The sequence below is a fragment of the Opisthocomus hoazin genome, chromosome W (assembly GCF_030867145.1).
Source record: "Opisthocomus hoazin isolate bOpiHoa1 chromosome W, bOpiHoa1.hap1, whole genome shotgun sequence".
Lineage (NCBI taxonomy): Eukaryota > Metazoa > Chordata > Aves > Opisthocomiformes > Opisthocomidae > Opisthocomus > Opisthocomus hoazin.
Genome location: NC_134453.1, coordinates 47,340,522 through 47,353,129, shown reverse-complemented (window position 1 = coordinate 47,353,129; position 12,608 = coordinate 47,340,522). Strand labels below are relative to the sequence as shown.

General features: G+C 37.9%; 1 protein-coding gene across 7 annotated transcripts in view; it reads right to left on the bottom strand.

Annotated features, from left to right (window-relative positions):
- Nucleotides 1-8,219: 8,219 nt before the first annotated feature.
- The window catches only part of LOC142365534 (tyrosine-protein kinase Fer-like), a 226,937-nt gene continuing 222,548 nt past the window's right edge, over nt 8,220-12,608 (bottom strand). For all 7 annotated transcript variants that reach the window (XM_075446347.1, XM_075446351.1, XM_075446348.1 and 4 more), the window contains 2 exons: nt 10,590-10,712; nt 8,220-9,633 (listed from right to left, as the gene is read on the bottom strand). In XM_075446347.1, coding sequence (XP_075302462.1) covers nt 9,491-9,633; nt 10,590-10,712 — 266 coding nt within the window. In that variant the 3' untranslated portion in view covers nt 8,220-9,490. The remainder of the gene's footprint in view (nt 9,634-10,589; nt 10,713-12,608) is intronic.

Sequence of the window (12,608 nt, the reverse complement as noted above, 5' to 3'; positions counted from 1 at the left end):
TGTGTCATTGTGATCTGCTTGCCTGCTGGATCATTCTCTGATGGCACTAGGAAGGTAGTGTTACATACTTAGGGGTATGTTACATACTCATATATACATACTTGTGTAGCATTATGTATGCAGAACTGCTTCCTATGTGCTGTTCATCTCTGAGCATCTGCTATGCATCTCTTTTCTCTGAAGTCCCAGAAGTTCCTTTGCAGTTTCTCTGATTTTGATTTTTCCCCTTCTTTCCTTTAAAAAAGCTTCCAATATTTTTGCTTTTCCCTTTCAAACCTGCATTCTAAATTACTGGGTGTCTTGACTCTCATGTTCTTGTCTCTTGCTGTCCAATCCAGGTTATGGAGATCCTGTTACTTTTCCATTTCCAACCTAGTGGTCTACGTATTTTTTAATTGATGATACTCACTTACTGTACTCATGATTTCACCTGTGAAGACTTTGGTGGTTACGTTTGCCCACTTTCCTTTCGTTGCACACACTGCCAATAAAATGAATCTGGATCTCTCTGCTCTTTAACACACTGACTGTTATTGTCAAATAATCTCAGCAATGCTGCAACAAGAATCTGTTCCTTATTTGGATACATTACTTCTAAGCTGTACAAAAATTAGGACTGCACAAAGGCCCTGATCATTTGGAGGCTCCTCTCTTTTCTTTAGGCTCATTCCTAATTAAGTAGTCATACTTCAAATCAGAAGATTTGATGACTCTGTGAGGCTCGGTGTTTGGCTGTAGCAGATTTTCAAGAATGTTTTTATAATTTGGAGAGCAGGTATCAATGAGCAGAACAGATTTAGTTGCAGGAATGTTCTCTAAAACTATCTTGCTAATAATGTAGTGTCCCAGCAGAATTCTACCAGAGTCTACATGCAATTCCATGCTGCATTGTCTTCTGTTTCAAAACAGATCAGCAAATTTGGATTTACATCTCTCTCATTTGTGGTGAGACTACCCAAGTTTATAAGAGTGAGCAGCAATATTTTTTTTTGTTTTTTTTCTGTGTGGGGGGGAATAATAGGCACCTTAGTCCCACTTACAAGCCAGTGCCAGAACTTAGCTTCTTTGCTAACCCTTTCTTCAGTCGGGCATTATATCTTGCAAATTCCAGTGTTGTGCCCGCACACAGTGCTTACCTAATGCTGTGTAACGGCAAAAGTACACAAAAGTCTGCTTTTCCATCCATTGTTATGTGTTTAAACAAGGTGCATCTGCAGAAAAAGTTCTTTCAATTGAGTATTCATACCTTACATTAACCATGAGATCTTGGAAGATTTCATTAAAACATTTTTAAAGCAAAATATTTTCAATTTTTTTTCTACTCAAGTCATAATTTTGGTATCTATCTCAGTCTTTATATTAACACTAAGAAGGAATTATGGAAATCAAAGAACTTGCATCAAAGCATGGTGAAAACAGCAGTAATTACAGAGCATAAAGTGGCTTTAAAGAAACTGTTTTAAAACTAAACTAGCATTTAAAATATAATTAATAGGAATAAGATTTTTTTTTAATATAAGGTAAACAGAGCACTAGGTCATGGGTAAAAGAAACAGTATAAAGCTTGTATATATCTTCAGATTGCTGCATTCCTCTTAACTGGAAATGCTTGTAGAAATGGGGATTTTAGCTTCCTAACACAATTCTGGTTTGAGGAAAAATAATGCATGGTCTCACACCCTCAGAGCTGCAAGGTTCTAGTCCCAAAGTTCTGAACCTGTTTTGACATATCCTTTCCCTTGTGCCCATTGGGTTACTCTTTCTTTCAGTCCCTTATGAATTACAAAAGGTAGCCACAAGTGACAGTCAAACTGTGAGCAGGGATCACACAGGTATTAATTCCAGAAATTGCCAACAGAATTCACATAATTACTTTTTTCTTTGCAAAATACAGAATGTTTTGGATTGTAGCATACCCAAGAGCAGTGTTACTGAAGTTGATCTTCCATTTGACTACAGAAGCAAATAAATAAAAATATGCTCTAAACATCAAATTAAATTTGAGACCACTTAATGCAAATATTTTACATTTATTGGAAGGGCGCAGTAAAAAGGGGACTGCAGAAAAGACAAAGGACTATTCAAAAATGGTCTGCAGTTTAAAAGAATACTGAAATTCTGTTTTGTAACAGTCTATGAAAATAAAAAGCTAGCTTAAGTTCAAAAGTGTAACTTTAAAGTGTATAAAAAAGTTGGCAAATAAATAAAGTTTAAACACATATCTATTTAAAACTATAAAGGACAGACAACTAACAATTGTATTACATAGTTATCATTTTCAGACTTGTTTAAAAGCCAGATGAACTCACAAATATTGTTTTGTTTTTTCACATGTGTACTTTTGGGAAGAAGCACCCATTTCCAGTGTTATGCATTATCGATCTGTTTCACAAATATATTATTTTTTAAACAACAAAGAGTATAAAAGGTGCTTTACCTGATATTAAACTTGATGATGCATACTCTGGCACAAACTTGAAAAAAAAATTAAACACGTTTGAAAACTATATCTGTACCCCACTCAAGGTTACAAGTGTCAAAACTCTCGTGTGTGTTAGTGGGTCAGTGAATCAACCTTCCCACATTCCTCAACATCCCTCCTCCTTCTCCAGATGCCTAAAACTTAATGAAGGAAAATTAACAACAGCAGTCCTACAACTATTAGTTCAAATTGTTGTATCTGGAAGGCTTTTGAATATGCATATAACTACACAATTCTTTAATAGAACGGATGAATAGGTGCTTGGTTTTGGCTTTCAGTCCTCAAGATGTCTTTGTCTGCCTGTCTTTTGTGTCCCACATGATGAGCCTAAATTCTGATTTTTTTCTATTGCATGTTTTTAGCATTTTAGTTAAAATGAGGTGGGAAGCTCAGTGGAAAAAATAAGTTGTCAATTACAGATTATGATATAACTAACAGTGGAAACAGATATTTTTCTTCCAGTTGGTAGGTCTACTGAAGAGTCTGAATCTGTGTCATGACCAAGAAGAAGATGGAGGGAAGGAAAATAATGTTGTCACTAATTCTCCTTAAGCGCTACAACTTCAGATGTCGTAAGGAATTGGCTACATTCAGAGATACAAGAAACTTCCAGAGTCTCCAGTGGATTTATTAGCAGTTTGTAGCAAGCATAAGCATGCTATAAAAAGGTGCCATACAGAGTGCAAGACCTTCTCTATGACATCCTGGCTGCATCTATGCTACATATCAGAATGGCTGAAAGCACTTGAATTGGTTACTTTAATTCAGCAGTTCTTTTCACTGAAAAACTGGAGAGGAACAAAGGTTTACCTTTGTGTAGAATTCAAGTGAAATGTAAATATTTCTATTGAAGAGATATTTTGTGGAAGCAGTACTGCTGTTCAAAATACCAGTAAAGTAATTGTTTCAATTAAAAATTTTATATGTTTAAAATGCATTAAGCCATATCAACTTAGTCATCTAATGAAAAATTAGGTTCCCTTTCAGACTTTATTGATTTAGCAATGCTTGTTGTCTGAAGTTGCAAGTCTCAGAATTTGGGATGGATGTATAATTACCTGCATAATTAAAGGTTATATGATATAAAGAGGTCAGATTTCTAAAAGCAAAATGGATGACAATAATGAAAATTAATACTATTTGGAAAGTTCTGATAAGTAGAAGGCATGTTTAAAGTGAAGCTCAAATGGAATTGAGGAACTGGCATTAATTTAAAAGATAGTGCTTTGGATCTGGTCTGACAGCAATATCATTCATTTGGAAAGGGGCATAACTGGGTTAATATTGTTCCATAAGAATAGGAAAAAGATGTTCTGTGTTGTAAACTAGGCATTGGGGAATGTTGTTGTTCTGATGTCTTCTATGATGTGGACAATTCATTATGTATTTAGGGTTCGCAACTTGATTAAACCATGATTTGAACTATGTGTTTCACCTTGGATTCATGGTTACTTAAATTTTCATACAAGCACATTGCCACAGGTATGAAGGTATAACAACATTATGAAACTTTTGAGGCAAACAAGACCAGGGATATATTGGAACTTTGGTCTCAAGAGTAACTTTTTGGTCTCAAGAGTAACTTTCCTGAAGTAAGTGAAAGGGGAGTATCTGTGGTAGATAGAGCTGTCAGAGTTAAGAAATGTTTGGGAGGTGCAAAGGGCCAGATCCTTCTGCTTTAGCAGTACAGTGCAGCTAGAGCTGTTAGCCTTGTGGAATTATTAGTAAAATTAAGGTTTTACATCTGAAAATTAAAGTTTATATGAAAAACATAGCAGTGTTCACCAATTGAGGAAAAGCATAAAATCAAAAGGAGCTCTGAGGATGGGACACAGCTGCAGCAGGCATGCGAGGAATCCACTAACACAGCAACTCCCTGCAACATACCATAGAGGATGCCACGGAGTGGAGACTCCGTGGCCATGCTCCGTGATGATAAAGTGGGAAGAGATGGTCCTCTAGAACTGATAAGCAGCTCATCTGGCCCCCTGAGCCAACAGGTTTTCGAAACCTTGCCAAAGTGCTATCCTCTTGTGAACTTTGCTCGTTTTAATATCATTTTAATACCAAAACACACCTCCATCCCGAAGGCTACCCGCCTCCGAGGTGCGACCACCCCTCTTCGAGTCTGCGCCCTCAATTTTTCGTAGACTATACCTTTAAACATGAAGCGAGAGAATTTTACACCAATCATGATAAAAGGTATGTATGACTACAGTCACTCAAACTCCACCTTAAAGGTAGAAAGGATATAAAAATAGCCAGGGAAATAGGGGATTTTCGGAGAAGAAGATAACACCGTGAGCAAGTCAAGGGAAACTCCACCTCAGACTGCCTCTGACTACCGGGATTGGCCGATGGGCTGAGCCTTGCTTCTCTCCCCCTTGGGACAGCTTGGGTGAGACTTAGATTAAGTGCTTTTCTCAGGAATCTTGGAAATCTCTCCAGAGAGTTACTCCCTAATGTTTATAGCCAGGCTGTATTATTTATAACCTTTTCACGCGTTTTATACTTAATAACATCATATTTGCGCCTGCTTTCTTGCAGACAGTCACTATCACCGGCAATTCAAAAAACCTCTATACCTGTTGCACAAATAAAACTGCACTGTTTCAGTAGCCAGTTGTCACAGTTTCTCACTGAACGCGACCAAATGCGGCCGTGCCAGTTCATGAGCGCGACTGGACTGAAGGTGCAGACCGCTATTAGTGTATCCAGAATCGTGGTAGCTTAATATACATATTAAACGCGACTGGACTGGTAGTGGCAAACTGGATATCACTCAGAATTTTAACCTAGCCGCACCTAGCCTCCCACTCTGGTGAGGAGAGTTAGAAAGCAAGGGGATGTACTTTCTGCCAAATTCCTCCATCACTTATAATGCAACAAGCCTACTGCAGCCCTGTTCAAAGAGCAGAAAGATTAATAACTGGAGCACAAGTTCAGAGACAACTGGTTTACATATTAGTAATCCAAGGATTTTTTGTTGCTATTGCATTTAATATTTCTGGAATTTTTTATATGTTGAGAAAGACTGAAATGACTGAGCTGACTGTATAAAGAAAGTGGTGGAAATGTCTTGCTCAATAGCCGCAACATGTGCAATCTAGAAGCAACCTCTATCAACCTGATTTTTCTTTTAAAAGCATAATTGCCTTAAATTGATGGAGGATTTTAATGGAGAAGCATGTGCTGTCTCTATTAACCCATTCATAAAATTTCAGCTATGTAGCTGATCTATATACTTTTGTAGTTCTTAAACTAGATGAGAGTTCCAAATAGTGGCAATTTAGGAAGACTTTTTTCCCCCAAGCCTTTTTTGCTAGTAGCAGTATGCATCCTATGTTGTCCTATTGGATAACAGTTCATATTTACCTATAAAACACCAAGCCAGTTGTTGCAGCTTTACTTAAAAAGCATTCAATTCTGGGAAGGCAGGGGAGGAAAGTATCAAGTTCACCTATTCTATGTTTTCATTGTGACCTCAGTCAACTGCATTAGAGAATATTATTAACTAATTTATTTTAAGTACATCTAACAGTTTTTGTTTTAGAGGCCTTTATAAAGATGATCTGAGAACTATAAATGAGCTACTCTCTTACAGATATAATCTGAGAGCTGCAAAACAGTAATGCAACTAGCTAGCTATCTAATTAGTCCTTCACCTCCAAAAAAATCCCCCAACACTCTGAAAATTCTAATTTAAGTCCTGCCTAAATCATAGAATAATAGAATGGTTTGGGCTGGAAGGGACCTTAAAGATCATCTGGTTCCAACCCCCCTGCCATGAGCAGTGACATCTTCCACTAGACCAGGTTGCTCAGAACTCCATCCAATCTGGCCTTGAACACTTCCAGGGAGGGGGAATCCACAGATTCTCTGGGCAACCTGTTCCAGTGTTTCACCACCCTCATGGTGAAGAATTTCTTCCTAATATCTAATCTAAATCTGCCCTCTTTCAGCTTGAAGCCATCCCCCCCTTGTCCTATCACTACACACCCTTGTGAAAAGTCCCTCTCCATCCTTCCTGTAGGCCCCCTTCAGGTACTGGAAGGCAGCTATAAGGTCACCCCGCAGCCTTCTCTTCTCCAGGCTGAACAGCCCCAACTCCCTCAGCCTGTCCTTGTAGGAGAGGTACTCCAGCCCTCTGATCATCTTCGAGGCCCTCCTCTGGACCCGCTCCAACACATCCATGTCCTTCCTATGCTGGGGGCTCCAGAGCTGGACGCAGTACTCCAGGTGGGGTCTCACGAGAGTGGAGTAAAGGGGCATAATGCCCTCCCTCGACCTGCTGGCCACACTTCTCTTGATGCAGCCCAGGATACGGTTGGCTTTCTGGGCTGCAAGCGCACATTGCCGGCTCATGTTGAGCTTCTCATCCACCAGTACCCCCAAGTCCTTCTCCTCAGGGATGCTCTCAAGCCACTCTCTGCCCAGTCTGTACTTGTGTTTGGGATTGCCCCGACCCATGTGCGGGACCTTGCACTTGGCCTTGTTGAACTTCATGCGGTTCATGCAGGCCCACCTCTCCAGCCTGTCCAGGTCCCTCTGAATGTCATCCCTTCCCTCCAGTGTGTCAACCACACCACACAGCTTGGTGTCATCGGCAAACTTGCTGAGGGTGCACTCAGTCCCACTGTCCATGTTGCCGACAAAGATATTAAACAGCACCGGCCCCAGTACCGACCCCTGAGGCACACCACTTGTCAGTGGTCTCCACCTGGACATCGAGCCATTGACTGCAACTCTCTGAGTGCATCCATCGAGCCAGTTCCTTATCCAACGAGTGGTCCATCTGTCAAATCTATGTCCTTCCAATTTAGAGACAAGGACATCATGTGGGACAGTGTCGAGTGCCTTGCACAAGTCCAGGTAGGCCATGACAGTTGCCCGTCCTTTGTCCACCAATGCTGTAACCCCATCATAGAAGGATACCAAGTTGGTCAGGCACAATTTGCCCTTGGTGAAGCCATGTTTGCTGTTCCCAGTCACCTCCTTAGCATGGTTTCGAGGAGGATCTGCTCCATCATCTTGCCAGGCACAGAGGTGAGAGTGACTGGCCTGTAGTTCCCCGGGTCTTCCTTTTTTCCCTTTTTAAAAATGGGGGTGATGTTGCCCCTTCTCCAGTCGGTGGGGACCTCTCAAATATGATGGAGAGTGGTTTGGCAACTTCGTCTGCCAGTTCCCTCAGGACCCGCAGATGCATTTCATCAGGCCCCATGGATTTGTGCACCTTCAGGCTCCTTAGGCAGTCTCGAACCTGGTCTTCTCCTACAGTGGGCGGTTCTCAATTCTCCCAGTCCCCGCCTTTGCCTTCTGCAACTTGGACAGTGTGGCTAGAGCACTTGCTGTTGAAGACTGAGGCAAAAAAGTCATTCAGCACCTCAGCTTTCTCCCCATCCTGGGTAGCCAGGTCTCCAGCTTCCTTCCGGAGAGGGCCCACATTTTCCCTAGTCTTCCTTCTATCACTGACATACCTATAGAAGGCTTTCTTGTTCCCTTTGACATCCCTGGCCAGATTTAATTCTGTCAGGGCTTTAGCTTTTCTAACTTGCTTCCTGGCTACTTGGATGATTTCGCTGTCTAAATGCCTAAAAACATGGTGTTCTAAAATGGCTAGTAATATACAACTTCCTGAAAATGAAAGAACTCAGAATTAACAGACAAATTCTACACCTGGACATTATATTCCAGTTAGAATTTTATGTAGAAGAGAGAAAGGGACATTATAGCCCAAGTTGTAAAGAAAAACAAGAGTCATAGTAACAAACTTTGTACCTTTCCTCCTCTGACTGTTGAGACGTTATTCTTTCTGGAGGAATGTTTTTATACAAACTTTTTCCTTCTTGGTGGTGTTTACAGCTCCACCATCCCCAGTCTTTTGAAATATGATTGTAAAGATTTTAAAAAGTTAAAAGGTTAGTGTTTATACTCTGCCTTGTTCAGCCTGCTAGAGGCTTAAAACATATTTCCTTAAGGCATAGAGAAGCAGCGTTTTTATTTGGACACTATGCATTGAATGTAGTTTTGCTTAGCTTTTGCAGGCTCCAGCTGCATGCTGAGAATTACTGCAAACTGAAAGAAAAAGTCAAGACCGAAAGCAAATCTAGTATTTCACATTATTTTACTCCTCTAAAACCAATCCTATTTGTTATCTATAACATGCAGTTATCATTAGCAAATATACTTGTAGACCTTTTCTACGTGTGTGCACCTACTGCTTTTACTTATTTTGTAAGGCAGAAGATTCGCAGTATTTGTTAACAACATACATGTAGTCAAGACTTGATATTGGCTTTTTTATAGATGTAGTTCATTGCAAAGGAGACATATTAATGAATTCTGATGACTTCATAGGAAAAAAGCAGTAGCTTAATAAATCACATCTAAAGTCAGAAGTATTTACCATATAAGAAATGCACATGTAGTTCAGTTTTCTAGAAAAGAAAATTCTGGATTTCTCTTTACATCCAGAATCTGACCTTCATCCTTAAACAAGGTATCATTTAAAAATATTAGTTGCATAAAGAATTTAAAAAATAGAAAAGTGTCTCATTGATATACTTATCAAAAATTGTCTTCACTTTTAAGACCATCAAGTGTGACACAGTCACCACATTACAGTGCCATAGTGTTGATATCTGGGACAGGGATAGGAGAGCAAGAACACAGCATAATGTAGAAAAACTCTGAAAAATGTCACTAGCATTTACTTGCTGTAAAATAGATAGAAGCCACAGTCACTTAAATCTACAGTATGTGCTTTTCTATTTACATGTATCCTAAATTGCAATATTTCTGTGACTGGATAGATAGCATTTGGCAGAATATGTGTTTAATGTAGGTGTAGACATCATTGGTAGATTTGTATATAAAAAAAATCCAGTTAATTTTAAAGTAATTAGACAAATATTGCAAATAATGTTGTATAAATGCAGTGTTTAAGGGGAAAATACTACTTCACTGGAAAATAAAGTCCTGCAGACTGAGTTTGGCATTAGTTTATCACTATGTCACTTTCTTTTTGATTGAAGACAGCTCTTTCTGAATCTCATTGAATTTTGGCCGGTTTTCAGGTTTGTAGGCCCAGCACCTCTGCATTATTTTATATATTTCTTCTGGACATTTTTGTGGTGCTGACATTCGGTATCCTGGTATACAAAAAAAGGGAAAAATATATAGCATTGTAAAATGATGTATATTGGCAAATTTAAAAAGAAATGAGCAAATTCAATATCATTGCACTAAAAAAAAATTGAGGGTAAATTTTGTATGACTTGTAATATCTTTCTCAGTGGGTTCATTCAGAATTGCAGCATGTAGGTAGCAAGGCTCGTTTTTATAAACACTCCTGTGCTCTGAAAAACATCTTTTTTTTTTTTGGCTTTTTAAGGACAAACTTCCGTGGTCATCTAAAGTGACTATAATTAACAATAGCATTCTATATAACTCAGCAAACTAGCTTTTTTATCATTTGGTAGTTTTACTAGCTATGAACCTGTTTATGAATTATGCAGTAGAAAGATGTAGAGGAGGAAGAGTCCTGAAATGCCACTAAAGGTGATGAAATCAAAGACCTGAAACCCTGCTCACAGTTATTTGTTACTTTTTTAAAAAAAAGTCCTTTGATTATTTTGTTAAAGAGAAAAAAATGTAGCATTCACTGTTCAACCAGCTTGCCAATCTCCACTGTAACTTAAAATTTTGTCCTAAATGCTTTAATAGAGAAGATAGAATGATTTTTTTTTTTCTAGCAGATTGGGATATTTCCACTTGCATTACCTTAACTACTTCATTCTGGTTAAGCCTCTATTTGCACAGCAATCGATCCCTCCTCTCTATTTTACCTTTTAGTTCTGTAGCCATGAAAGCCAACATGCTATAACTCTGTCCTCCTTTAAGTCACTAGTCATTATCTTCCTTTTTGCAAGAAGCCTATAAATCATGCTACTTCTCCCAGAAAGCTAAACAGCAATTAAATAATCTCATATTTTTGCTGAAGTTGCTAGATAAGCCATATGTTATTTCTTTGTTATTTTTTACACTGTGTGTACCTACATCCCTATGGATCTACACAGCATCTCTTTTGCTCCCTACAATTAACTACCTTTCTCCACTTGTTCTCGTGCTTGTTGGTTTGTCATTCCAGGGTACGGGCATACTCCTAAACTGAAGGTCTCCCACAAAAGGATTCCAAAGCTCCATACATCACTCTCAGATGTGTATCTCCCTAAGGAAAGGAAAGAAAACCAGTGGCTTAACTTACAGAATAATTCATATTTCACACAATTATGGCCACATATTTTCTGCAGAGGTAAGTGTTATTTTGGCAAGCTTTAAGCATAATAAAGCTGTACCTCCTAATGAACATTCTTCAGATATCATGTTCTCCTGTATTTCAAATTCTAAACATAAATTATCTCAAAGTCAATACCTAGGAATAATATAAGATAACCTAAAGTTCTGTAATTTGACAGGGACTTGTTACACAAAGTACGTGGCTGAGAAGATCTTACCATGTTGGTCATTTTCCATATAAGTTAAGAATTTCTTTCCATTTACTGCCCAAAAATATTTATTAAATTTTCTTTTAATATAAAAGGACATAAAAATGTCAGGGTTTTTTTTTTTCCTTGTTTATAATCACTTTAAACTCTGAAGATACTTTTAAAAAAATTACCTTTTACAGTTCTCTAATATAGCATGGCAATGAGTCCTCCAAGAGAAGCTAAAATCAATGTAGTTCTTAACTGCAAAGAGGACCTGTGTTTCTTACTCTGAGAAACTACCGTCTAGAAATGAATCTACAGTTGCTTCAACTGTTGTTTAATTTGGACCTTGAAGAACTGATGTACCCAATCACATTAAAAAAAATAATCTGGCCTACTACTATCTTCAGCTATGCTTCAGACAGATGGCAAAATTAAGATAATTTTAATCCAAACCTCTTTGTGGAATCAAAGCTTTATATTATGGAAGAAGGACAACTCTTGGAGGAGATATTTCTGTTGTCCCTGATGGATTCACATCAAGATGCACACTATATCAGAAAGTGTAGGCTCCTAGCCCTTTGTAGCAGGGTCTATGAAAATGTTACCTTAAAAATCCATTTATCATATTTCTGTCATCATTTTTCATGACTGTATTTCTTTGTTACATTCTATGAGTGGTTTTATTCTTAAAAACATACACATGCTTGCAAATGCATGTTTGCTCATCTCTGAGCATTAAACAAACCAAACTAACTCTTCTTATTTCCCTCTTCTTCTGCCGCACTTCCAGAAAGGCCCTATAATCCCAGCGCTTGTGTCAATTTTTCAGCTAAACATTTTAAATCCACTTACACTAGAAAAAAGGAAAATACATGTAAATTATAGTGACAGATGGTGATATGATAACTGTTCTGATGTCAGAAAGTCCAGTTTACTCTTGAAATAAATATCACTTCCAGCTGACAAATCTATCTAGCTTGTGTGCTTAGTAGACAGTAATTATGGACATTCACTTTGCTCTTTGTAATAAAAATAGTTTTCTTGTCTATATATCAACTGTGTTCAGTGCTTGGCATCCAGTAATTTAACACTTTTCCTTAAAGTCATTTGGTAGATACAAGTGATTGATTAACTTTTTTTAAAGAAAGTTAAACTTATAAATAGTTAATTGTCTTTCCCACTATGATATTATCTGGGCAAAAAAAAGGGCATGCTCCTTCATAAACAAATACAATAATTTATTAACATTACAAAGAACTGGAAAAGTTGCACTGGAAAAACATATGCATTAAAAGTGCATTTTAATTTTGAGAGAACTGGAAGCAAAAAATACCTACACCTTGGCCTAAATATGTAATTTTATTAGGTGCATTTAAAGCAATTTTTCACTTGCTGGAAGTGATGGAAATCGTATAGTCCCAAGTAAAAATAATTCATTTTCCTCCAAACATTAAATTTTGCCATTAAGAACTGACATGCCCAAAGGCTGTCATCTAGTTTTGAAATATTGCATGCTTAGTTCTGTTTCTCTCTGGTATCCTTAACTACTTTCAGTGTTACCTACACAAATGAATACAATATTTATAACCATATTATTAAAATGGCAAAACACAAACCAATTATTTTAACTTGCA